The 25,607-nt window shown below is 38.4% G+C and overlaps 1 protein-coding gene across 3 annotated transcripts; it reads left to right on the top strand.

The window, feature by feature from the left end:
- Window positions 1–59: 59 nt before the first annotated feature.
- On the top strand, window positions 60–23,852 carry LOC137284903 (protein tweety homolog 1-B-like). Of its 3 annotated transcripts, XM_067816941.1 has the most exons (15): window positions 170–329; window positions 2,276–2,436; window positions 2,754–2,865; window positions 8,337–8,572; window positions 9,208–9,303; window positions 9,722–9,794; window positions 10,364–10,433; window positions 10,843–10,895; window positions 10,997–11,089; window positions 11,417–11,556; window positions 12,753–12,854; window positions 14,070–14,201; window positions 15,483–15,533; window positions 20,408–20,471; window positions 21,814–21,989. In XM_067816941.1, the coding sequence occupies exons 1-15, from the start codon at window positions 207–209 to the stop codon at window positions 21,898–21,900; spliced, it is 1,593 nt and encodes a 530-aa protein (XP_067673042.1). In that variant the 5' UTR covers window positions 170–206; the 3' UTR covers window positions 21,901–21,989. The 3 variants fall into 3 exon arrangements, with proteins under 3 accessions (XP_067673043.1, XP_067673042.1, XP_067673044.1); XM_067816942.1 differs by lacking the exon at window positions 15,483–15,533 and having other exon boundaries at window positions 60–329; window positions 21,814–23,852; XM_067816943.1 differs by lacking the exon at window positions 15,483–15,533 and having other exon boundaries at window positions 20,411–20,471.
- Window positions 23,853–25,607: the final 1,755 nt, after the last annotated feature.

Here is a 25,607-nt window from a genome sequence, read left to right as displayed (position 1 = left end):
CATGTTTAAAATCTGAAATCGTTGAAGCAATATTTAATGAGTAATAGTCAGCCATATTTAATGCGGAGCTCACGTGATGAATATGGCGGAGAGGGCACCTGACAGCATCTGTTTATATCATTTGTAATCAGCTCTTTGCAAGCATTGCAAGCTTCATTGTAACCACCAGGCCCCGTGTCATAACCACGGCTTAGAGGTTATTCAACATGTCAACAGTTCAGTATCATCAGACGTGGCTAGTGGACTTTTTTCACTCGTTCCCACACATAGATTTGACATTTCAATATACAAACTCGACTTTCGACCCTGAAAGACCAACATATAGAGAGGTAAGGACTGCGATCTTCGATTAAGTGTGGATTTTGTGTAGTTGTATAGTTACAGGAAGATACGTACAATTTGTTATTTTGTTTGAGAAACGCTAGCTGGTATTCCTGATCACCTGATTTGTGAACAAATAGAAAATGTCTTTCGGCTTCGTAAATATCTAAATGAATGACACCCGATCAGTATTAACATACCTGCCAGCGAAAACCAGCAGTGTAACCAAACTATAGAAAATGTACACATTTTCAGTAGAAGTACCTACACTGATTACAAACAACTCATGAAGATCTGGGTTAGAATTGGTTTTCAGTAAAACATGCTCGTTGTAAGAGGCGATCATCATGGGACTGAGACTGAGACATAGAAGAAACCAAACGAAAAGATCGGAAACAAAACACAATTCCCACAATCGATGCAGCATGAATGTTATGACCCAACACATTTTCAGTGGTAAATTATCCCAGAATCATAATCATAATCATCAGTTTACTAAACGGTTCTGTGTATGAACATGATAAATAGAACTATTTAGTCAAGCATAAATGCTCAACCTCTGTTTTTAGCCTGTGCTTATCTGGTGCAATTACAGTTACTTATCCAAAGCTCTTTAGTGTTCACTGGCACACTAGTTTAAAGTGCTTCCTAAGTCTTTGGTAATTGGGTGATGTTACTGAGCAGATTAAGTGTTACAAAGTGTCAGTTATTGTCTGTAGACATTACTGGTTGTCATAAAATGTATGCAGAAGTGAATGCTTTTTAGGTATATTATTCATGGATTATATAGTTAGGAAAAATGTTTCATATAATAATTTCATGAATAGTGGTAGCATAAGAGGTCATGGTGATATATGCTCATTTGACTGGACTAGCTTGAACTTTACTACAACCATAATTGTTTGTGGATTTAAATATTATTCAAAGACTAACACTAGTTTGGTTTGCTAAATGTTAGTCTTCAGAGAAGATTAGCTAATGTTCTCTAATTAGTTTATGTTCTTTAATTAGTTCTAAGTGCTTTAATTTTATTGTGACTTAGTTTCCAATTTATGATCAGTGTGTGTGTGAACTAAGCTTGTACATATTTATGCTTCATGTTTAGAGCTCATAACAACCAAATTATGATAGCATGAAAATATACTCTTATACAAAGGCTAAATGAAAAGGGTGAAATGTTTTTCAGGCATTTGCACGTCACTTGCATTTTGTGTGTAACAATATATTATTGCCGTTTAAGAAATGTTTTTTGATTGGCAGCGTCTTGATCATCCATTTGTCCACTATAAGAATGAGTGTCAGTAAGAATGAGTGTGACATAATCAACAACTCATTGAGTCATTACCATGTGCTAAATGTCACAAGCTGAATTTCTGAGAGAAAAAGAATTATTCCTCACTCGTCACATGTTTTTCTATCAAACAATTTTAAAAAGTCCTATCTCCCTTGTCACTTTTGAAAAATATATATGCCTGAGAAACATTTGATATGTGTTGTGCAGCCTTATCTATCAGTTTGAAGGATCCACGTGATAAGTGACACACCAATAAATATAGCATATAAATTAAACACGATTAAAGCAAGAGGACACATTTCTTGTACTCACCTTGACTGGTCTGCACACTGTCTTGGATAAAAGCACAAGGCACTCCCTCCCCATTTCTAAACACACTTTCAAGCTGTTGGTTGTTTAATAACATGATGAATTGTTTCAAGGATTCTGTCGTATCTGAAATTTTTAAATGTAGACATTGGTAAAGTTGCGTTTGGAAGATTTCTTCAGTTCTATGCTTGTGAATAATAAAACAAACAGTCATGGTCATTTACTATGATTTAGCTTCTGTAGCCATGGTGGTGAATGGATGTTTACTCTAATACATGTATAATGAAGATTTAATTCATTGGATAATCAAGGATTACATTGATCTAGATTTCACATTTTTTTCTGTTTCAGGCGCTGATATTTTTTGCAGCCCTACCAGTGTTGTGGTGTTTGATCTCCTTGCTCTTGTTCTCTTGTTACTATGTAGTCCAGTGCTGCAAAGACAAACCTAAGAAGCGACGTAAGACAGGCTGTCTGAAGGTCTTCATTGGTGTTATGGTCACCCTCGGATGGTATGTTGACATAACATCAGAATAAAGAAGAACTTCAGAGGCAAAGTTAGAAGAAAAGAAAATATGATAGAATTTTTATCAACTGAAGAAAATATTCACTTGTATATCAACATTTGAATTAATACTTTGAAACTGAACAAATTCTGTGAAACTGCTTACATGCAATTAGTCAATAGTGAATGTAATTTTTCTTTGGAACTGGAATTTTTTTGGTACCAGAGAAAATCTAAAAGTGTCCAAATGAAGATACTAAGCTAACATAGTGGAGTTATGTCATATGCTTTATGGACTTATGAATCCTTATAATCTGCTTACAGTGCTGCGCTAGCATTTGGTTTCTATGGTAACGAGGAGACACATGATGGTGTAGATGACCTTGCTGATTCACTGGCAGATACTAACCAGACGCTGCAGAATGCTAAACACACAGTGAGTCACAATCTCCTCAAGTATGTGTATGCCTTGTATACCAGAAGCCAGAAATACCAATCACACTTTTCTCTGCAATCTACGAGTGGTTTAGTTAACATATACCCAATGCTATAACAAGATGAACTCTTATACAGTGAGCATGGAAAATATAGAATCTAAAACTTACTTTACCAAAAGATATACATTCCGGCATTAGGTCATTTTAAATGCAGGTTCTATGAATGTACAATGTTTGGGTACTGATGGATAGATTTTATGCACGGAACAATTTGACACTTAACCTATGTGGGTCATGCAATCTTGCTATTTCCACAGCAAAAAAAGTTTGTTGACATGTCATCATCCAGCTGCAACAAACAATTTCAGCGAGACAAAATATTTTGTGTATCTATGTATCCATTTTCTGTCAGCTACACTAAATTTTTCCTTATCCTGACCCATGCTTGAGCGAATGAAGAGAATATAAAAGCTCATTTACCCACGAGTAACCTCAATTGAACCCTTTCCCACCCAAACAGTCGCGTCATGCCATACTTGTCACTCTCCTCTTCATTGTCCGAGACAGATGGAGGTAACTTGGGGTCCCGATATGTTGTTTATTTCTGTTTATATTATTTATGAAATCACGTCAGCAAACCCGCAGTGTTCAAGAAGGTTGTGGGAATCCTCTTTGATTCTCTTTCTCCTGGCTCAACATCAAAATCCTGCATCTCCCACAGACATTAGGAGAAGGAGGAACATTTGTGAAGGGAAGGTTTACGAAGGGAAGGTTCACAAGAGGAAGGTTTGCAGAGACACAGTTCGGTGGACATGGAACTGAGGGAATTTACACGGACTGTAGGCGACTATGCTTGTCGTAAGAGGTGACTAACGGGATTGGGTGTTCAGGCTTGCTGACTTGGTTGACACATGTCATCCGTTCCCAATTGCGCAGATCGATGCACATGTTGTTGACCACTGGATTGTCTGGTCCAGACTGGATTATTTACAGACCGCCACCATATAACTGGAATATTGCTGAGTGTGTCGTAAAACTAAACTCACTCACTACATGGATGTAGAGGGCGACTATGTCTTCTCAGAAGCAGAGGTCACATCTTGGATCACTAACTGCTTAGACTTGGCAAACCTCCGTTCAGTGTTCAAGAAAGTGACCCGGTAGCAGAATCAACGTGTATCATCGTTCAAAACTAAGAACTTCTCTCTCTGCATCACTTGGACCCCTTCATGAGAGTGCCTGACCTGGATGGTGATTTGAAGGTTATCAGCAATTCCTGTATCAAGTGTAAATAGTTTTATTTACATCGTTAAAGTCTACACAGTGCCTTTTACCTGGATGACAGGATAAAAGTTCTTCAAGAAGCCAGTCAATTCAGACAGCAGCTAGACTTCACCATCAAACTGCTCACACAACTGGGCATGGCTTGTAAACTTGATGGCATCAGAGTTGGAACCAAAGCAAGATCTTCAGTTTCTTGGAATAAGCTTCATCATGACACAGAATTGTATTGTGGTCCCAGAAGATCGTTGGGTCATGATTCAAGCCATGATTCCAGAAGCAGTGATCTCTCCGTTACTACTGCGAAGATGGCAATGTTTCCTTGGTCTACTCACCTCAGTGCAAGACTTGACTCACAGAGGAAGACTACAATTACGTCTGCTGCAGCGTTCCCTGGCAAGACACCTGGACAGCATGCATCCGATCTCTACCAGACAGTCTCAAGATGTACCTTTTATGGTGGACCACAGACAAGCCGTAGCGCAAATGGGTTGCGCAGCATAGAGAAAATGACAAGTCTTATTACATGAGAGCGAAGCGAGCAAAGGTTGGCAAACCTACTTTCCTCGCTTCGGTCAGAAAATATTTTTCATTTCAAAATAAGTTTTTTATATGTAGAATATGTGTTACATAGAATAAGTGTTACAACAATTCTAACAATAGCAACGACAGATAAGACAAATTAACTCCAACAGGTTCATGATAAAAATAGGAAATATGGTATTTCATTTTTATTTCTGCTTATTCTTGTTCTGTCACTCCATTCAGCCGGAAGCTGGCAGGGGTAATGGAGGCGAAGAACGATCGGAATACCTGGAGAGGCGCTTAGAAAGTTGAATAAAACATATTTCATATGAATAATTATTAAATATGGGGTTGGAATTCTGAAAAATATTTATTGACCCGAAGCGAGGAAAGTATGTTGCCAACCTTTGCTTTCTTCGCTCACACATATAAGAAGACTTGTGATATTCTCCATTTTGTGCAACCCCATTTGCGCTACAATTTGCCTGTGGGCTGACTCACAAGTTGAATGTCTGGGGATTGACCTATTCAGATGAGCTGGTTTTCGACATGCACCTCCATGTAGATGCATCACTACAAGGATGGGGAACACATCTCGACAATTAAGTGGTAGAAACAGAAGTAACATTTGCACATCAGCCAAATGGAAATAAATTCTGTGATCAATGCCATAAAACACTGGTCCAGCTCACTGATCAACCGAATACTAACAGTTCTCACAGACAACTCAACAGTGGAATTCTACATAAATCACCAAGTCTACTTCAGCTCACCCTCTAGTTTGTTCAACATTGTAGACTAGTTAAACTTCTGCTTAAAAGCTTTTCAAATCCTGTGAGCTTAGAACATGGAGTGGACGCTCTATCTCACCCACTAAATCCATCACCACGGAACGGATGCTCCATCCAGAGGCATTCCAGCTCATCATCATGAAAATAGGATCAACCTTCAAACACCTGTTTACCACAAGGTTCAACAAACTTCAACACACATTTGTCTCACCAATACCAGATCCTCAAGCCTGGGCAACTGACAGTGAAAGCAACTCAAGTTGCAGAATATTATATCACCTTAGATGTTGTCAGGTAACGTTTGAGGGACCAATGGCCGTCCAATCAAACACGAGACGGTTAAATAGATTTAACCAATCAGACAATGGCTACTATTTAGGGATCGGAGGGACTTTCAAAATATTCAGGTCACTGACACAGATCTCTCCACAAACAAATATCCTCACACAACACAGTTATTTGACCTGCAGTATATATGCTTTGGAGTTTCTGTTGACATGGTTACCATTCGCTAATATTTCTACAAGATGACATCCTTGAATATTGCCAAAAATACTATTTTCAGCGACTGTTTACTCACCGTTGTCATGGTTGTGCACATGCCGTGTGCATCACCGGGAAGCGATCGGACGTTAAATAGCATTCGGAATCATTCGGGTACGAACCGTTTCGAGATAAAAAGTTCAAAAGCTATGTGCGAATGTCGACTTTCGCGATTTGGTAAGCTGTGTTCTGATTGGTCAATCTCAAAGGTTACCTGACATAACCTCCCATAAGGTTTTGTTAGACTCAGTAGTGAAGTGTAACGAAAAGTACTGAGGATAAGTTTACTTAGACTGGGGTCAATTAAAAGGTTCTGAAACTATCTACATACCTGGCAGCTATCAGTTCAGTCATCACAATGAACACAGGCATCAAGCTTACGAAATGCTAGAACTACTTGCTCTACCATGCTGCTACAAGCTGAGGACTAGCAGAAGCAATTCAGAGCGCCAGCCTGGGACCTGAACATAGTTCTAAAGCATCTCACAAGTTATGCCTATGAACCAATAGAGCAGACAACCTTCGAAATACTCGCACTCTCCTCTCCCTGGCCCTAGCTACGGCGGCAAGGATGTCTGAGATATATGTGCAGGACTCTGGACGAACTAGGTTCAACATGGGAGATTGTGGTACTTCACTGCAAGGAATCAATTACTTGGAAACTGTACCAACAGTTCCACATCCCAGCGCTGTCTTTGACCCTTGGGCCAGAGGACACCCGAGACTTATCTTTGTGTCCTGTCAGAGCCCTGAAGATATGTCTTCAAAAGACTAAAACAAGGAGAAAAAAAATTGAAGCGTCTGTTCATCCCCTTGTCAACAGAGAGGACTGTAAAGGTCTCAAGAATGTCAATATCATTTTGGATGAGAGCCCAGACTAAGGGGAGTGAAGGGGAGATACAGGACGTATCAATTGACAGCTGATGATTTCTTGTGGCCTGACCCACCACTGTTTCCATCGAGTTCTGGAAGCATAATAGGCATCAGTTAGGACAAGGACAAATATCTAATTTTTTAAGTAACCCAGGTGCAAGGGCTTAATCAGGAGAGAGTGACAAGCATGGCAAGTCTTTGTTCAAGGGAGGCAATTCATGGGTGAGTGAACTTTACGTCCTCTTCAAGGGATTCAAGTGTTACTCTGTCATTCACAAAGAAGGACATATAGCCTGTTTGCAGTGAAAACGTACCAGTGAATTTTAACAAAAAAGTAAATCAAGTAGAGTGAAATTAAGATTACTAATCCTCATAATTTTACCATGTTAATTGATCTTATGAATCCCAGACTTTTGGGGACTAAGGATAAAAAGTTATATAACAAAAGATCATAGTTTCGAATCGATTTATTTGTTTGTATTATAAGGCGGTATGCACATTAAATAAAACACCGAGAACAAGTAGGGTTGGTCTAAGTTAACACTTCTCATATACCTCACGTGCATTTGTGTCACTGTTCCAACTACTGCGCTTAATCATCTAATCCACCGTTACAATCAAGGTTGCCACTGTCAACAAATATAATCCACAAAGGTGTGTTTGCAGTGCAGAAATCTACCACTCCTACCACTCCTACCACTTTCATAGTACCTCTGCATCATTTGTGTCGCCAAGTTTGATCGGTTAGATAAGAAGCAAAAGTGATTGGTATGCTCAACTTCCCAGCATAGACACCTGATTGGATAAAACGCCATCCAAGGGGGTAATAAAATCATTGAGCTCTAGAATCAAGGGAGATACAACAGCACAGTAATTGGAGATTTATCTTAATGTATCCCCAGGAGATCATCAAGTATGCTTAAACCAGGAAACAGTATGTAGTAAAGATACTTGAGAGTAGGGTTGCACACTATTACCGGTATACTGGTATATCACAATACACTTCTGAAACAATATATATTGTAATATTTTTTCTGAGAACCGGTATATTAGGTAAAGAACATATATGCATTTTTTGTGATTATCGTTACGGTTTAAGTAAAAATCTACTCATACTTTCATTCACATCAGATGTTTTCCTTCATTATTCAGTGACACAACTGCATATCGTAATGCTATAAAAAGAATCCATGACTGCAACCAAATTTTACCATTTCTGTTATCAGAACCATAACTTATATGCTTAGAGATTTATAATATAGAAAAAAGGATTGGCATGCACAATTAGTGTCACTCACTGTCAAACACGCAAGGTCCCTATGTATCGCAACACATATTGCAATATGGGAACTTGAATAGCAATATATTGCAATACAATAAGTATGCCAATACTCAGCCCTATGTGAGAGGCTATGGTGTGAGGCACTCTTGTACTCATCTGTTGACTTGTGTTTCAGCTGACTGTGCTGGACAGGCTGGCTGACCAGATCTCCAAGCGAGGTGTGCAGGCTTTAGAGAATGTCACTGACACTATCGGAAACCAGACAGTTTCACATTCCATTCACAACCTCATTCAAAGCATTATTGACAAATCAGCTGAATTCCGCACAGACATAAAGGTTTTACAAAATGACACAGGTGGCTTTGATCTTCATGTCATCAAACAGGAGATTGACCTCATAGAATTTTACAGGTGGGTAGTAAGTTTACTAGTGATTATGATATTTTCACATGGAAGAAACATTCTGAATTCAGAGGGGCTTCTTTCATTGAGTATCCTTTCTTGGGGATACAGAACAGATTTCTTATGGAAAGGAAAATCAGATCCTTCAAGGTCCCTTACCTATACATTCAAACTGGTTATTTATTTCTTTCTTCTTTTAAAATAACTCCACATGGTAATATGTGATCGAAAGATAGAAAAAAACCCAAGACACACATGGATATGATTGAGGGTAGGGACAGTGCGATGTTGTTGTAAGAACGATTGATACACCAAAAAACCGTGTGTGCAGGCCATTGCTAATATGGCTGGGATGTTCCCTAGACTTCTCGTAAAGTTCTGATACTGTTTGACTCTTGGGTTTGTGTAACCTGTTTTGTGTAAGGAATGTTGGTTGGGTTTGACACTTTTACTTGAAGGACCTTGGAAGGGAGGCTCTGTTACTCTAGGAGGGTTAGTTTGGATCTGAATTAATGAGTTTGAATAAAATCACTACCAAGATCAGATGAAAAGTGATAACAACTGTTCAGAATATTTGATTTGTTGACATTTTGTTGTTTTCAGTATTGCATTGTCACAGTACTCTATCTATATTTCAATTTCAGATGGCTTGCAACATTGATTCTCAATACAGTATTTGTATTCCTGAATCTGTTGTTCCTTATTGGCATTGCAAAGTCATCCAAGTGTGTTCTTGTGACGTATGTATGATTATGCTTTTCATTTTATTGTTTCATTACTTTGAAGATTGTCAGATTAAAATAATGCGAAATATTTCAGATGTGAGATTGAAATATGCAATAATATCTACAATAATTCCATGATGCATTATGTCATGATGCTGAACAGTTTTTTATAGCAATACCAATTATCAGTAGAGTTTTTAAATGGCTGTTGGAAGACTTGTAGAAGGGGAGAACTATTTATGGATCAGCTTTGTTATAACCATGGCAACATTTTGGTATAGATTCTTATGCTGTATGTACTTGAAAATGGTATAAGAATCTACAACCATTGTTCAAATAAAGAAATTGATCATCCATGTGGTTTTGTCATCTCAAGGGTGAGACTCATATTCTGTGGTCACAGGACCTCACGTTATTGGTGATTCTTTTACAGAGCAGCTGTAGGCAGTCTTTGTTGCCTTATTTTCATGTGGGGAGCTTCTGGATTCTACATAGGTGTTTCAATGGTAAGGAGGGTTTCATGGAACTTATAGCAACGCCTGTGTTTCACTGAGTTTTCTTTTGTTTATTATCCCTGTGGTAGTTTACGGGGTCAATGACTCATAACTTCAGAAACATTATCACAAAAGAAATTAAAAGGTCACTTTCTGTATACTTTGTACATATTTTCCTGTAGTTATTCTTGATCAAAACAAAGCTATTTTGCTGTATGTTTTGTGCTCAGTTTCATTAGATTTGTATGAACATGCTTAGTTCGTCCTGTTGATAATTCCAAGGCTAACAGTTGCTGGCAGTCTAAATATTAAGGTACTCACTCATTCACTCAGGGCTAACACTAACAGGAGGTTGTGCTAGCAAACACTTCCTTGACTGGTTAATTCAGCATTTTGTTAAATGACTGAAAGTAAGGTTGTGCTAGTCTGGGCTGTTACTGGGTTATGACACACCTGAGTATCTGTTGCATTTGAAAATCAGTGCATAGTAAAACATATCGGTATGATTTATGTTTGATGTGTCAATATATAGGTGAATCATAACATTTTTCTAGTACCCTGTAAGCTGTTATCTGTTTCAGGCCACTGGAGATCTATGCTCTGATCCTGACTTATTTGTGCGAAGGACAGTATCTGGTACTGTCAAGAAAGGTAAATACAAGCTGAGTGTGAAGAGGGTAATATGTAGAGAAGTTAATTTATTCTAGGCAAGGGATCTGGATCAGACCATTGCTGCATTTATATTCATGATTAAATCATTCTTGAGCTGTAAAACTCCTGTGGTCATAGCCCAAGTGACAATCTGTCTTTTCATAATTTCAAGTCTTTCAACTGTTGTTTCTGTAGTTCTTTATCCCTGCAAATGCTGAATCTGTTTGACATCCAAGGCATGGCATTTTGCTGTGCAGAGTTGGACCCCCTTATATGTGTACCGCAATTGATGTAAGGGGTTTGATGCCAGATTTGCTATGATAATAATCCAACATTCCTATGACAAAAAATAAACAATATACAGTTCATTCCAGCAGTTTGGTAATGCTTGTTTTATCTTCCATTTTAGATGTGCTTCAAGCATACTTGACTTGTACAGATAACACCAAGCCATTCACTGAGGTAAGGAATGGTTAAAGTCTGTGTTATTCAGCTAAAGAGTTCATAATAGTAGTGTTGATAGTTCATATACATCAATCTATAAATCTGTTTTGTCACTTTAGAGCATTGTCAAAGCCAATGAAGCTGTTGCCCAGGCCACATCAGCGCTCAACAAGACTGTTGCCCTTGCCAAGCCGTACAACATTTCGAATAAGGTAATGTCATAAGTAATTATTTTTTGTGTCAGTCTGGTTTATTATTTTCAAGTCTGTCTCAGTGCTCAGGAGCTCAGTGTGGCATGTTCAGCAAATTAGATGGGCTAGGATCTGCTGATCATAACGTTTAATTCAGTGACAATGTCCTTGTGATAATATTGTTTCTACAACCTCAGGTTCTTGAAACTTTTCATTATGTTGACCAGTTGACAAGGCGGAAGTACACTTCAATTGGTTGAAAGTGGCATTCATTCACACACTCACCTACCAAAATCACACCTACCACTCAGTCACTGACTTATTTCTCCCCTGTATATCTTTTGCTAGATTCGCAAGCCGGTTGCCTACCTGCGTCAGGAGCTGAAGTATGTTGTGAGTAACCTGACGGCACTGAATGACGTTGTTAACTGCGAGCATATCCACAACAACTACGTGAAATCTGTCAATGGCATCTGTGACAAAGCAATGTGAGTACAGACTGCCTCCAACTCTCTATCTTTCAACCACTGTACATCCTGGTGCAGACTGTTTCTCAGACAGTTTAAAGTCTTGAGTTGTCTTACTAGTGTGTCAAATAAAATGGTTTTCTAATTGATACACTATTAAGTGAATCTGATTGTTAGTTATTACTGTCAACAAATTGAGCATTATATCTTTATGCTCATGATGCTACTGTGTTTACATATATTTGTAAGATTTTTGTGGTATTGTTGCAGAATTTGGAGTTGGTGTGTTATTGATTGATTGATTGATGCATTCATTCATTGACTGTCTGATTGAATTTAGTTTTATGACACGCTCAGCAATATTCCAGCTATATGGTGGTGGTCTCGACATAATCATGTCAGGACCAGACTTTCCAGTGATCAACAGCATGATCATTCATCTTCGAATATGGGATATGATGACGTGCCAACCAACTCAGTGAGTCTGACCAGGCGATCCTATGAGTTGGCTCTTACTACAAGCATGGATTACTGAAGATCAGTCCCTATGAATTGCTTCTTACTACGAGCATGGGTTACTGAAGATCAGTCCCTATGAATTGCTTCTTACTACGAGCATGGGTTACTGAAGATCAGATCCTATGAGTTGCCTCTTACTACGAGCATGGGTTACTGAAGATCAGTTCCTATGAATTGCTTCTTACGACGAGCATGGGTTACTGAAGATCAGTTACTGTGAGTTGCCTCTTACAACGTGCATGGATTACTGAAGATCAGTTCCTATGAGTTGCCTTTTACTACGAGCATGGGTTTTCAGTATGAAGATCAGGTCCTATGCGTTGCCTCTTACTACAAGCATGGGTTAAGGAAGATCAGTTCCATCCCGGATCTTCACGGATTGTTGTGTTATTACATTTAGCTTTCAATGTAATTTTTGCCTGATGACATTCTTGTTTGCCATGGAAGGTCATAGAAGGAAATCTTTGTTCAAGATCTATTGACATAGGCATTGTGTTTAAATTTGATCTCTTTAAAGAAAGAGGCCACATGCCATCATGTCCCAATCATGCAGATTGATGCTCAACATATCTATCACTTTGTCATATAGCAAGAATATTGATGTGTTGCGTTAAACAGCGATGAAAGCAACCACATGTGTTTATGTGTGATGCACTGTAGTCTCATACTTGTGGTTTAAGTGTATGTTTTGTTTTCAGGATTGGTTTGGCATTCATGTGCTTGATGTCTCTGATTGTGGGGCTCACTGTCACGTTTGCCATAGCATTTGCATCGCGCACATGGCCACACTTTGGTAAAAGGTTAGTAGGTGGTTTCCTCCATATCATCTTGAGGATATACATTGCACTGATTTTCTGAGAATTAATGGAGCAACTTTTGATAGATGTGTCTCCAATACGTTTGATACATCTGTTGATCTGGGCCCACATTCTGCAATGCACTTTTACCGTCAATAATCTGAGACCCGAGTGTAAACAATCCTGTTTTATCTAAGAATTTCAAGGAGCAAAAGTGTAAATAATTCATAAATATGATGTATCTGATTTTCAGTCTAAGCAAACTTATCCTCAGCACTTTTCGTTAGACTCCACTGCTGAGTCTTAACGAAACCTTATGGAAGGTCACCTCAGGTAACCTTTGAGATTGACCAGTCAGAACAGAGCTTACCAAATCGTGTAAGTGCACATTCCTTTTGAACTTTTCATCTCGAAAAAGTTCGTAAACGAATGATTCCGAATGCTATTTAGTGTACACTCACTTCCGGGTGATACACACGGCGTACGTACAACCATGCCAACGGTGACTAAACAGTGGCTGAAAATAGTGTTTTTGGCAATATTCAAGGATGTTATCTTGTGGAAATATTAGCAAATGGTAACCATGTCAACAGAAAACTCAAAATGTATTTACTGCAGGTCAAATAACTGTGTTATGTGCAGATTTTTGTATGTAGAGAGATCTGTGTCAGTGACCTGAATATTTTGAAAGTCCTTCCGATCCCTAAACAGTAGCTGTTTTCTGATTGGTTAAACCTATTTAACTGTCTCGCGTTTGATTGGACTGTCATTGGTCACTCAAAGGTTACCTGACGCGACCTTCTACTAGGTTTATTTAGACTCTGTGGTGGAATGTAACGAAATACAATGAGACTTAAGTTTACTTAGACTGATCTGATTTGTACACTCAGATGTCTTGTCACAAGCCACAGTTAGTTGGGTGAGTGTAGTGTTAACAGAAGTTGCTCTGAACAGTAGTGGTTCTAAGATTGCTGTGTACAAGTGGACCAGGAATAAATCCAAAGTCATGGACATGAAGCATAATTACCTAAAATATTTGTACAGTTTTCTTGTGTTTGTAAATGCTGATTTTGTAGTGTAAATGTTCATTTCATAGTCAAAGTGTTCATCATTGAACCTTTAGTTAAAGTGATATAATTATGGGTTTAACATTTCTATCTTCGATTTCTTTAGTGTGATAACATGACATTCAAGTGATCAGGGCTATATTGTGTGTAGGCGTGGCTACTATCCGGTGGATGATACTGATCCATTCCTGCCACGCCCCCCACCATATGAGAGCTACGGCACGATGCGGAGTTATGAGAGGGAGGGAGGAAACAGTGTCCCCAGCCTCAGCCGGCGAAGCGTGTGAGTAGGAATAAACACTGTACATATTGGCTAGTATCATAATTCAGCAGCCGCTCTATACAGCTTGTTGAATCCATTGTATAGTTACATCAAATTTTCTAAAGGGCAACTGTTTGGTTACAGGGGTGGAAATAACCCATTGTCTGACGTCCAGTCCATTGTCTTCTTTATGGAAGGCAAGCAGATTTGTACATGATGCTGCACTGGTGTCCAGTTGACTTTCCGTTGTTAATCATGTTGCTTATTTAAAAATCAAGAAGAAAATCAGCCAGTATAGTAGACAGAAGCAATTCTAAAGTTATTTCCACTCCTGGATTAACTTGCCTGAAGATTTGGGTTATTTGTATCTTTTTCAGGACATGTGCTGTGAAAGCCCACATTATTTCTTACATTTACTGTCTAGCATGGTGCCCCTGACTGAGAAGCAGTTTCAAGCATATTAGTGGCATTTGAATGTACAAATTATTATTGGCAAGTTATGGGACTGTTTCTTTGACCTTGTAGTCTGCAGTTTCTGTTTTAGGCATTTGAGGTGACTTTGTGTTAAACAGTACAGCTGAGCATCAAGAGCTTATCCAGTGAGCCTTCTAGTAGTTAATCTGCTTGATTGATAGTCCGTAGCATTGTTTGCATTCTGCCAAACTGTTTATTTTAGGATTCTTTGGCATTATAACTGTGTCATACATCATGATATTTATAACAATCATTGTTGGAGCTTACACTGAGGATAAGAGCCCTTATTTTCGAAACATTGGCTTAAGAAGTTTGTAGGGCTACAAATGTTGTAAAAAAAGTTAGCTAGGTGGCTAAAATGACCTCAGAAAATTAGTAACAGTTGTTTTAGCTGTGGCTAAAGGTCTGAAAATGGCAGTAACATTTATTGAAAAGTTGCTGGAAGTGTAATGAGAAAAGTATTCTAAAAGAAAATTACACAAAAGAAATAATTATTTCTGTTAGTTCACAGCTTTGTTTACATTCCTGTTCCTTACTGTGAGCGAAAGTTTCAGGTTTGGGAGTGAACAAAGACAGTCTTGAAGAACTTGAATTATGAAGTTTGACTATAAACATAAGATAAAGCTAAGAAATCTGCATGAAGTCTGCTACCCTTGAATGTGCATGGTCGAAGCACTGAGTCCTTGGATTAAATGCATAATATGAGACAGGACTGCTTCTTTATTGGATAATTGAAGTTGAATGTTTTTCTTATTTGACCATTTCAGGATAAGTTTAGTTTAATTTCAAAATTTGACAGTCATGCAAATCTGTTAAACTTTGATTTAGAGGTAGCGAGCAAGGATCTCGACCATTTTGGATAGAGGATACCACTGCAAAGTGAGTGAAGATGTTTGCATGCCTTGTTTGGTTACAAAGGGTGAATCAACTGTTGCTTGATGTGTAGATGGACATCATTGGAAATATATTCTGTTGGCTGCAATCCTTCTGTCTTTTTTGTATGTTTTTGTTGAACACTTTCTCTTCTTTCCTTTTGTTTCAATATGCCCTATGTATGCTGTAACATTATACCATGATGTGACTAGCTTTTTATGGCTTACAAGCAGGGACAATTTTCTGTAGTTGTATAACATGCAGTTGTGTATGAATATGTGCCTCTTTCTATGCCATGTGCATCCCAGTGTGGTTGTAAAATTAAAAAGTTGACTGATACCTTGAAGATATTGTCAATCTCTCATACTCAACATTCATTAAGCATGACATATACTAGTCTTACTAACATAACACTTGAAATACCAAAAATTGTTATTGTCTCATGATATCAGTCTAAGTAGGTGATCTGCGTCTGTGTGTTCATCACAGACAACCCTTGTAATAATGGTACTGTCAAGTCTCTTCCATGTGTGCACTTGTCAGAAAAATGTCCTCTGTGTGTAACGTTGTTGTACAAATAGTACTACACATACCACTTGCATGTTCCAGTTGTATGTGTAGGGATGGGAGTATAGTGTGTTAGTGTGTAAATGTTGGGTCCAGTTGGGGGATTGGATGTAGATACTGGGTACAGTCATATGTATGTGGATCCAGTTTGGGTCCAGTTTGGGTGCTTTGAAACAGATATTGAGCCCTGTTGGGTGATATGATCTAGATATTATGTCTGGTTTAGAGTTTGGATCTGAATGTTGGATCCAGGAGTGTGATCTGATGTAGATAAGGGTCCAATTGTCAGATCTGATGTAAGATATTGGGTCCACAATCTTCAGTGAGTATGAAAACTCTGGCCATAGTGTGTGTTTGTGTGAAGCTAATATGTAAGAGGGAAACCTAAATTAAGAGTGTGGAGCTAACGATGTGTGTAGCGTGTGATGAATTCATATGTCTATGAGCCTTCATGTTTTCGACATGCAACTCAAGTGCACATGCTTTATAACCACATACTGCATAAGCACAACTGTGGTAATGGTTTGTTTACATTAAAATAAAAAGAATTTTTCTAATCTTGACACAGTACATTGCATTTTCTTCTGCTCCGATCTCTGGCACAGCACTGATCAGGATTACCTGTCAGAATTATATGCCCTTGATCTCTCACATTCATTTTTGGTGCACACACATATAGTTTGCTAATGCTGTGAGGGTTACATCAAAGGTATGGATAAACCTACTGAGAGATACTGTTATCTCCTGTCTGTGATGTTGATATTAGGAAGATCATTATGTCCTCCAAGATTTTCTTGTCCCTTAGATCCTGTACCCACCAAGTTCTTCGTGAAAATTCTTGACACCCTTCTACCCACAATCACCAGTATTATCAACAAAAGTCTGTAAACTGGCATCTTTCCATCCAGCTTCAAAACCGCTGTGATAAAGCCTCTTATCAAGAAGCCTTCATTAGATTCTGAACAGTATTCAAACTATAGACCAGTTTCAAACTTATCTCTTTTGTCTAAAGTGCTAGAGAAAGTTGTGAAACACCAGTTAATTCATCACCTGAACAAATTTCAGTTAATGGATAAGCACCAATCTGCGTACAGAGCATCACACAGTACAGAAACAGCTTTGAATTGCGTATTGGACAAAGTCATTACTGCTGTCGACTACAACAACATTGCCTTGCTTGTTATGCTGGACCTTTCGTCTGCTTTTGATACAATTGACCATGACAGGTTGATGAATCGACGACATACTGAGTTTGGTATCTCTGGAAAAGTTCAAAACTGGTGCCTATCCTACCTGTCCTACAGGTCTCAGTATGTGCAAATTGGTGATCTCCAATCATCTCCCTCAGTGCTAAAAAGCAGGGTACCCCAGGGTTCTGTGTTGGGGCCAGCCCTCTTCACGATGTATACCAAATCCTTGGGTCACCTTATTGCACAGCACCAGGTCATTAGCCATTTCTATGCTGATGATTCACAACTGGTTGACAAAATGGATTTGTCTGAGGATAATCAAGCCTCCACCATACACAACATGGAGTTGTGCCTCAGTAATGTCAAGTCATGGATGACATCAAATATGCTGAAAATGAATGACAGTAAAACAGAGGTTATACTGTTCGGTTGCTTTGATCATCTTCAGACTGGGAACATTTCCATCCCTTTTTCCACTGCTGTGAGAAATCTGGGAGTCTACTTAGACAACAGTTTCTCCATGGAAATTCACATAAATCAGCTGTGCAAAACTATTCATTATCATCTCCGTAATATATCCAGCATTCGCCACCAACTCACCCAAGATACCACGGCTCTGCTTGTTTGCTCCCTCATACTATCAAGATTGGACTATATATTGCAACAGTCTGCTCACACGTGCCTCCAAAACCCAGATAAAGTGCCTGCAATCTCTCCAAATAAAGCTGCCCATCTTGTTACCCGCTCTAAGCCCTCCTGTGACATACATTGTATTCTGGATTCCTTGCACTGGTTACGGATCCATGGAAGAATCGATATCAAGATACTTACTTTCACTTACCAGTATGTTAACTCCATGGCGCCCTCTTACCTCTTACACTCCTGCTCGTATCCTCAGATCCAGTAACAAACACCTGCTGGATCCTCCACCATTCAACCTCAAGACGTTTGGTGCTTGCTCTTTTGCTTCTGTTGCAACTGCACTATGGAACTCACTTCCACTTAAACTACGTGCAGCTCCATCTCTTCAAGCTTTTAAGCGTAACCTCAAAACACACCTTTTCAGCCGATACAAACCGTCACTTTCTCAAAGATTGTATTTACGACCCTTTTTCTCATGTGTCTTTTGATATGTTATTTTTAACTGTTTTGTGTGCGCTTTGAGCATGCCCCTAAGTGGCATGGAGCATTGCGCAGTATAAGTACCCTCATTATTATTATTATTATTATCTAGTCTTTTAGAAGAACTGTGAATTGACAGTAGGAAGTAGGAATGGTTGTACCTTCTACTTGAAAACCCAGACATTCAAACTTAGGGTGACAATCCATCTGACTTACTCACATGGGCAAGTATGTGTTGACAAATGTAATGGCTTACATTTCGTCAACACTGGTCAGTTTCATAGCCTTCATGTAGCATCATGAGAAGTTATCACTCTTTGTGTAATCCCTAGTGTCATTCTCAGGACGTTTGTCCCTAGGTCATATTTACTTCATCTGGAAGACCGGTTCTTGGCCTTGAAGCACTACGTCTTGTAATGTGATACAGTATTACTGAAGAATGTTTTTGCCGACCTAAGTTTAATCCACATGTAACCCAGCATTGATGTGTTTCTTGCCCACATATCCCCAGGTATAATATCAAGCTGTCTGGTCAAGATTATGAGAGATCAGGGACAGAAAACTGTGAAATCTTCATTGACACCAGATTTATCTTCGTCATGTCAAGAGAACAATGCATAATTTCAAAAATGAATCAGCTGAGGACAATTCCATCAAATATATTTTTTATGTCTTTTGCTTTAGCTTGTCATGAGGTATTTGTCTGCTTGTCTTGTTCTTAATGCTTATGTACAGCAGCCTAATTGTTGACCTCTGCTTGGTGGATATGATAACAGTCTCTACTCTGGAACACTCTACTGTTGTCATTATGACCACTGCAGTAGATGATATTCCAGGGTAGAGTTGGTTCCTTGTATCATGTGCTGGAGAGTGTTGACCAGTGAACAACAGGTGATCAGGCATTGTGACTTGCCTGAGAGACTGAGATGTTAGCATTTTCTTCATATACAGTCGAACCAGGTTTACTCGGACCCTGTATGTCTGGAAACCCTGCCTTCCAGACGATTTTTGTGTGAAAAGAAACTTACATTCAGAACTTGTACTCGCAGATGTGAGATGTGAGAACATCTTATCAGTAACGAAAACACATGTTATGTAGGATTATTTTTAACTACACTGTAGTTGTACTGTACATAACACTTATAAATTGACCCCAACTATCTGTCGCAATGCATGTTAAAAATAGCCTGTCACATGATCCAAGTCATGTGATCCTGTCCAGAATATTACTTTCTGCGACAGCATAACTTGGACATGATGTCATATGTTTTCAGGGCAAGAAGTGCATCTTTAGAATTAAGAAACGAATATTCAATTGGCAAAATAGTGACTTACTGTCACAGATTTACGTTTTTTATCTAACTTACCACCTGAAGCTTCACATGTGTCATGATTACGTCTTGAGATAACCTGACAACCTGCGTTCTGTCTTTCATGTATTATTGGTACGCTTATATGTTATGATGATTCACTGTTATTACTATTGACTTATTGATATACATACATGCTTGTTTGATCCAGTTAACTGGATGTCTCGCTATCCAGCTGATTTTCGAGTAAAACAAAAACGTCCAGATAAATGAGGTTTCGACTGTACACATACAGACGATAAACATGCAGATGGGTATTTAAAATCATTGTTTTACAGCACTAAATAACATGACAACTTGTTTTATTACAGTAAATAAGGTAACAGCTTGTTTTATTACACTCAGTCACATGACAACTTATTCTTTTTACACTGAATTACTTGACAGCTTATTTTATTACTCACCCGTTGCAGATATCACTGTTTAATAATTCTACAAAGTTATTACACACTGTGTAATAATATCATGTGATGCCGTACGTATGATGTCAAAGTGGTGTACAGCACAGTACAGTGCAAATACCTCTGTCACAATAGTATTAGACCTTGGTTTGTCACCTCTGATTCACTCAGTAGATTCCTGTAAATTCCCAAATCCCAGTGAAATGTTTATCACGAACTGTTTGTTTCAGAAGTGTTAATGAAGAATCTGGTGCAACATTGAACTTGCCAATGGGTGAATCGCCTCCTCCCGCAGTAAGTATCTCTATATTGGTGACATCCATGTTTGATGTATGTATGGCAATGACTATCATTCAGTAAACATTGTTTCATGTTCTGCCTGTGCAGACAGAAGTACTCATTGATGCTTATCAACGTGGCATGGGTTTGGGGTCGATATTTGAAACTTTGGTTGAAAATGACGATGGCTTTTAAAAACAATGTATTGAAATACAAAAAACAAGCCTATCTTATATATCACCAATGAAACAACATTGATTCAGTTTGCCACACATAGCCTGTTGATTTATCTCTTGTATTGCTGGCAAGCTACTTATCTGCTCTCTCTATCTCTCTTTTAACACCATGTTGATAACCTCTGCCTCAACCAGTAGATTTTCACACTACCAACTCGGCTTGTAGCTGCATTTGCCTATAAACCCCAATACATTATTCACTGACTGATATACATGTGGAGAGGTCATCACATGCATGTACTTCATTTAGTCAAGAGCTTTTTAAGTTGGGACATGTTCAAGTTGTAGGTGAGCATATATGGTGGTAATGGATCTGGTTCCTGGATAGGCTATGTTAATCACTTACTTATTGTGGTCAGCCTAGAGAGCACTTTTCATCTGTCTCATCCTATCCAGTGGTGTTGGTTGTCACTCTTGATAACAATGTGTAACAATGTTAAGCACATTAAAGATGGAAATATCAAAGTGTTTAAGAATTTGGAACAACCAAGTAGTTAAGGAGTTACCTTCTCTTTTACAACATCCTCATGGTAGAACAGAGCACAGATATGTTTATGTAACCGGCAGGTGCTTGAAACTGTGTGATTGGACACTGTGTATTGAAGTAAGTGAATGGATCAGGTATTAAGTATATGAATTGTTAAGGTTGACAGAACCAATTTTGGTGCCCTAGACTAAGCACATTTTCAGTATAACACAATTAATTCCCGAAGGGTTGTTATGAATCTTTAACTACCTTATCATATTGTTGATTACCTTTTCCAATGTGACAACATTAGTTTCCATTTTGGCATCACACCTAAAAGACTATTCTGGTAATGTCATGTCATCTGTGACGTCATACTCTGTTGTTGCGTTGTGGTAAGACCAGTCTGTGGAACAGTCGGTACTTGGATTGTTTATGGTGAGCATCATTTTCTATCATTACCCTACCTGTTACAAAAGGCTTTGTTTTCTTCATTGTGTATGATCATGATAACCATGCTGTCCTTCCTCACCTGTCCCTTCTGTGGCCTTCCTTGACCAGCTGACCAGAGCATAGCTGCTGTATGCATTCTAACATGCATGGCTTGGATAGTGGCGAGTTATATATGCTGTACTTCTGTTTACATGACTTTCAGTACCATCCTGGGAGGTATAGCAGTATGCAGCAGTACAACAACCTGGCACCCCACCCAGGGGCCATGCAGGGATCCAGTGAAACATGAGGCAGCCAAAGAAGAAGGGATCACATGACCACCAGCAGAAATTAGCGCCGACTCATTTGATTGGATAATATTACTGTCAAATATATTTTTAGTTCAGAACTATAGTCATTACATTTCCTATGTTGATGTACATCCTTTTACACTTTTAGTTCAGTAGATGAAGTTTACACAGACGTTTTAGTTAATGTGATGACATATTTGATGAGGTTATATTTTTTCCTTAGCACCTTTTGTTTAGACATGTTTCTTGTTTGCCCAACATTATGAAATGGAGATGTAGTTTATGATGGAAGATGGGCGTGAAAGCTCATCAGTAGCTGAGAGTATCTGGCTCTGCCCAGATTCATGAAATTGTTTGTTACCTACTGCTGACCTGAAACACCAAATACTGAATTCTGCTCATACCTTGCTCATGTAGAAGTGCCGGGACCAGTGATTGTGTCACATATGTCTAACTGAGGCTGAAGCGATTCACCAATATCTCTAGTTCACTTCACAACTTCACTATCTCTACTTCACATTACTCACCTGAACTTCATATGTAATGGTGCTGAAATATCATGAATATATGGTATCAAAAGGGATTTTGGAAATAGTGTAATATCATATAGTATTTTTATTGATGTCAAATTGTGACCTTGGTGAATTGTTTCAATCAAAATTATATCACTGTAACCATGAGAAGTTGGATTTGGTTCCTGTAGCTAACTGAAATTTAGTATTGACAATAGGTGCTTACAATGCTGACAAATTGTTACATGTGAAACAAGTGAATACCTGTTCTTAAGACAATGGACTATCTGACTCCATCACTTCTGTGGAGAGAGAGTGCACAAGCATGAAATATAGTACCCTATATTTAATAGCTCAATCTAAGAATGTGTCTTCAAGAAGAGCTGTATCTACCAGCAACTGCTGTACATATAGTACTTAGCACCACCAGGTAGGTAGTAAAGAAGAGTTGTATCTACCTACTTCTGATGTACTTGCAGTACTTGGCGCCAACCTGGTATATGATAAGGAGGAACCGTATCTACCTACATCTGATGTACCTGCAGTACTTAACACGCTCATTATCTGTAATTGTCTTCATTTCTTCATGAAGTTCACATAACTGACAATCACCCAAACCAGTCATCCCATCAATAAGTTAATCTTTGTTTCCTCTAACAACTATCCCCTACCATCACCACCAGTTTGTAAGTTAAATAATGAAAAATGAGGGTAAAGTAGTGATGGGTTGCCTGGGTCATAGAAGGAACTACCAGGTTAATGTAAGATGCATCCTGATTAGGGTGACCCTTTTTCATGAATGTACGTTTGATTCTTCAGCAAAGAAGATATTTGATACAGGATTTGACCTGGACACTAGTCTTCAGACAAGTGAAAAACAGGAAGGAGGCACTTCTTGATGCCCATGATATATTTACAAGATATATATCTTGAGTCTGGGTTATGTGGTTGGCTCCACATTGACTCCTAGTGATAAATGGTTATCAGAGTATCTGCCGAGATATTTCAGATTATAAACAGGAGATAAATATGTATATATCCTCCATCAGCATTGCAGTAAAGTGGAATCTTCCATCTTATTTCATCTTGAAAAGGTTCGAGACAATCCTTGCAAATCCACAACCCTGCTTCAGCATTGATGGAATCACCTCAAGGTGTACTCTTCCATTTTTACCATTGTCAGTGTCCATAGATTTTTTCCCTTTATTCTTTGTCCTCAGAACACGATGCTTGTTCTATTGCTTGTACTTACATTGATGATATCCAAAGATGACTGTTGTCCAGGTTATTGTTGAAATGGTATGTCTTATGTTGTGTATATAAAAATTGCTCACTTTGTATATAGGGTGTTGAGTTGTGGGACACATGATTTGCTATTAGCATTGAACAATGTTGCATTAGCGTGATGATTTGACAACATAAAACACATGATTACTCCCGGATCTGAAGTAATTTGCCTCTGTTCAAATTGGAGTCACTGATTTATTTGCAAATGAGTTTTGTAAGCATCTTCTTTGAAGACCAAAAATTTACTTAACAGTACAGATTTTATATTGGTAACTGGTACTTAGAAGAGATATCTTGTATCTATATCAAAAGTTTGTTTAGTTCCTTTGGTATTTGAATAACATTTGTTGATAACCAATTGTACATGTTGATAAGTGTCGTCCTTTGAGTTGCTATGTGATGAGAACATGGGATTTGTGCCCAAGGCTGTGATTGTGAAGTGAAAGCAGAAGTCATCACATCATGGAGGGATGATTGTTGCAACATTGTGTGTTTCTGCCTCTGTCTGTTGCACAAGTACATGAAGTTACATGGGTTGTTCATGTCAGTCAAAATTGTTGTCTCATCTTCCATACTTGTGTTACGGTATTCTACCCGTGCTTGTGGGTTTCACCAAGGGCTTGACTGTTGGCATGACATTTGGTTGTCCTGCTTCAAAGCAGACATGTCATATTATAACTGAGGTAATCATGCTAGAGGTCCCAAACCTAAGTCAGCCTGTACTTCTTTCACAGCAGGTTGTAGGAAAGCAGCTCAAGTTACAAATATACTCCACTTTTCTTTAGTTTGGTTCACCAGAGAGGTGAGTGTTTTCAGACCAGTGCCATTTGAAGTTCATCTCCAACATTATTGTGCAATGGTAAACTGAGATACTGATCAACTGAAACCAAACAATGTTTTGAAGTACCCAGATTGTGAACAAGGATATATCTGTTTCAAGGATATATCTGATTTAATATTTAACATCGTGCTCAAGTAATGGCACTTGTAGCTGCAATAGAATGGCAGTCTGATTGTTTACCATGTTCCTTCAACTATACAGATATGCACATGAAATATGCCAGACTAACAGATCTTGTACAGTCATTGAAAGTCTACAGTGCATACTTCTTCTTGTTCATGGAAAGTTTTTCTCGATCCTTTTATTTACATACATTGGCTCAGTGATAACTGTATTTCTAATTGTAGGTGAAATATTCAGTTTCTTTAGAATAAAATGGCAATGGAACATCACTCCTTTCACATCAGTTTCTCAGAGATTGTAACTGTTGACTTCAAATTTCAGATGGAGCCAAGGCAGTATTCATCAGATTCATGCTTTGGTTCCCTTGGGCCTTTATGAACTTGATTAATTCTCTCTGTTATTATGTGTTCTGTTGTATTGATCTGCAGAAGTCTCAGTGTTGGCAATAATGATCAGATGGACATTTGTTGATATTGTAACAGAGATGTCCCAGTCGGATAGTTGGATGTGATTTGTAAAATATGAGGTTATGGTGTTGCAGAAAAGTATTCAATGTCCAGAGATATCCTTATTCATATTAGCCAAGCAACCTTCAGCAACCCTCTGGCGTTATGGTTACAATATGTTTGTTCTGATATGCCTCGATTTTGTGTTGATTGTTTTGTGTTAGCAAATTCCAGATCACCAAATTACATAAAACGGTACTTAACATAATAACATGCATGTTTTCAATACGTTTGATAAAGTCAGAAATGTCTCTTTTCAAATGATTGTATATTCTTGTGTCTTAATTAAACACACAAGGTTGGAAATGCAGGTGCAACCCCAGAAAACAATCCTGGAAGAAAACACTTTTATAAAAATTCAGAAGCATGAATGAATTTATGAAAGGCAATTAATGTTGACCTTTCTGTTGTATAGTGCAAAGTGATTTGAAGTTTCT

The sequence above is a fragment of the Haliotis asinina genome, chromosome 5, assembly GCF_037392515.1.
Source record: "Haliotis asinina isolate JCU_RB_2024 chromosome 5, JCU_Hal_asi_v2, whole genome shotgun sequence".
Lineage (NCBI taxonomy): Eukaryota > Metazoa > Mollusca > Gastropoda > Lepetellida > Haliotidae > Haliotis > Haliotis asinina.
Note: the sequence above shows the minus strand (reverse complement) of the source record. Positions and strands in the feature narration are given on the sequence as shown.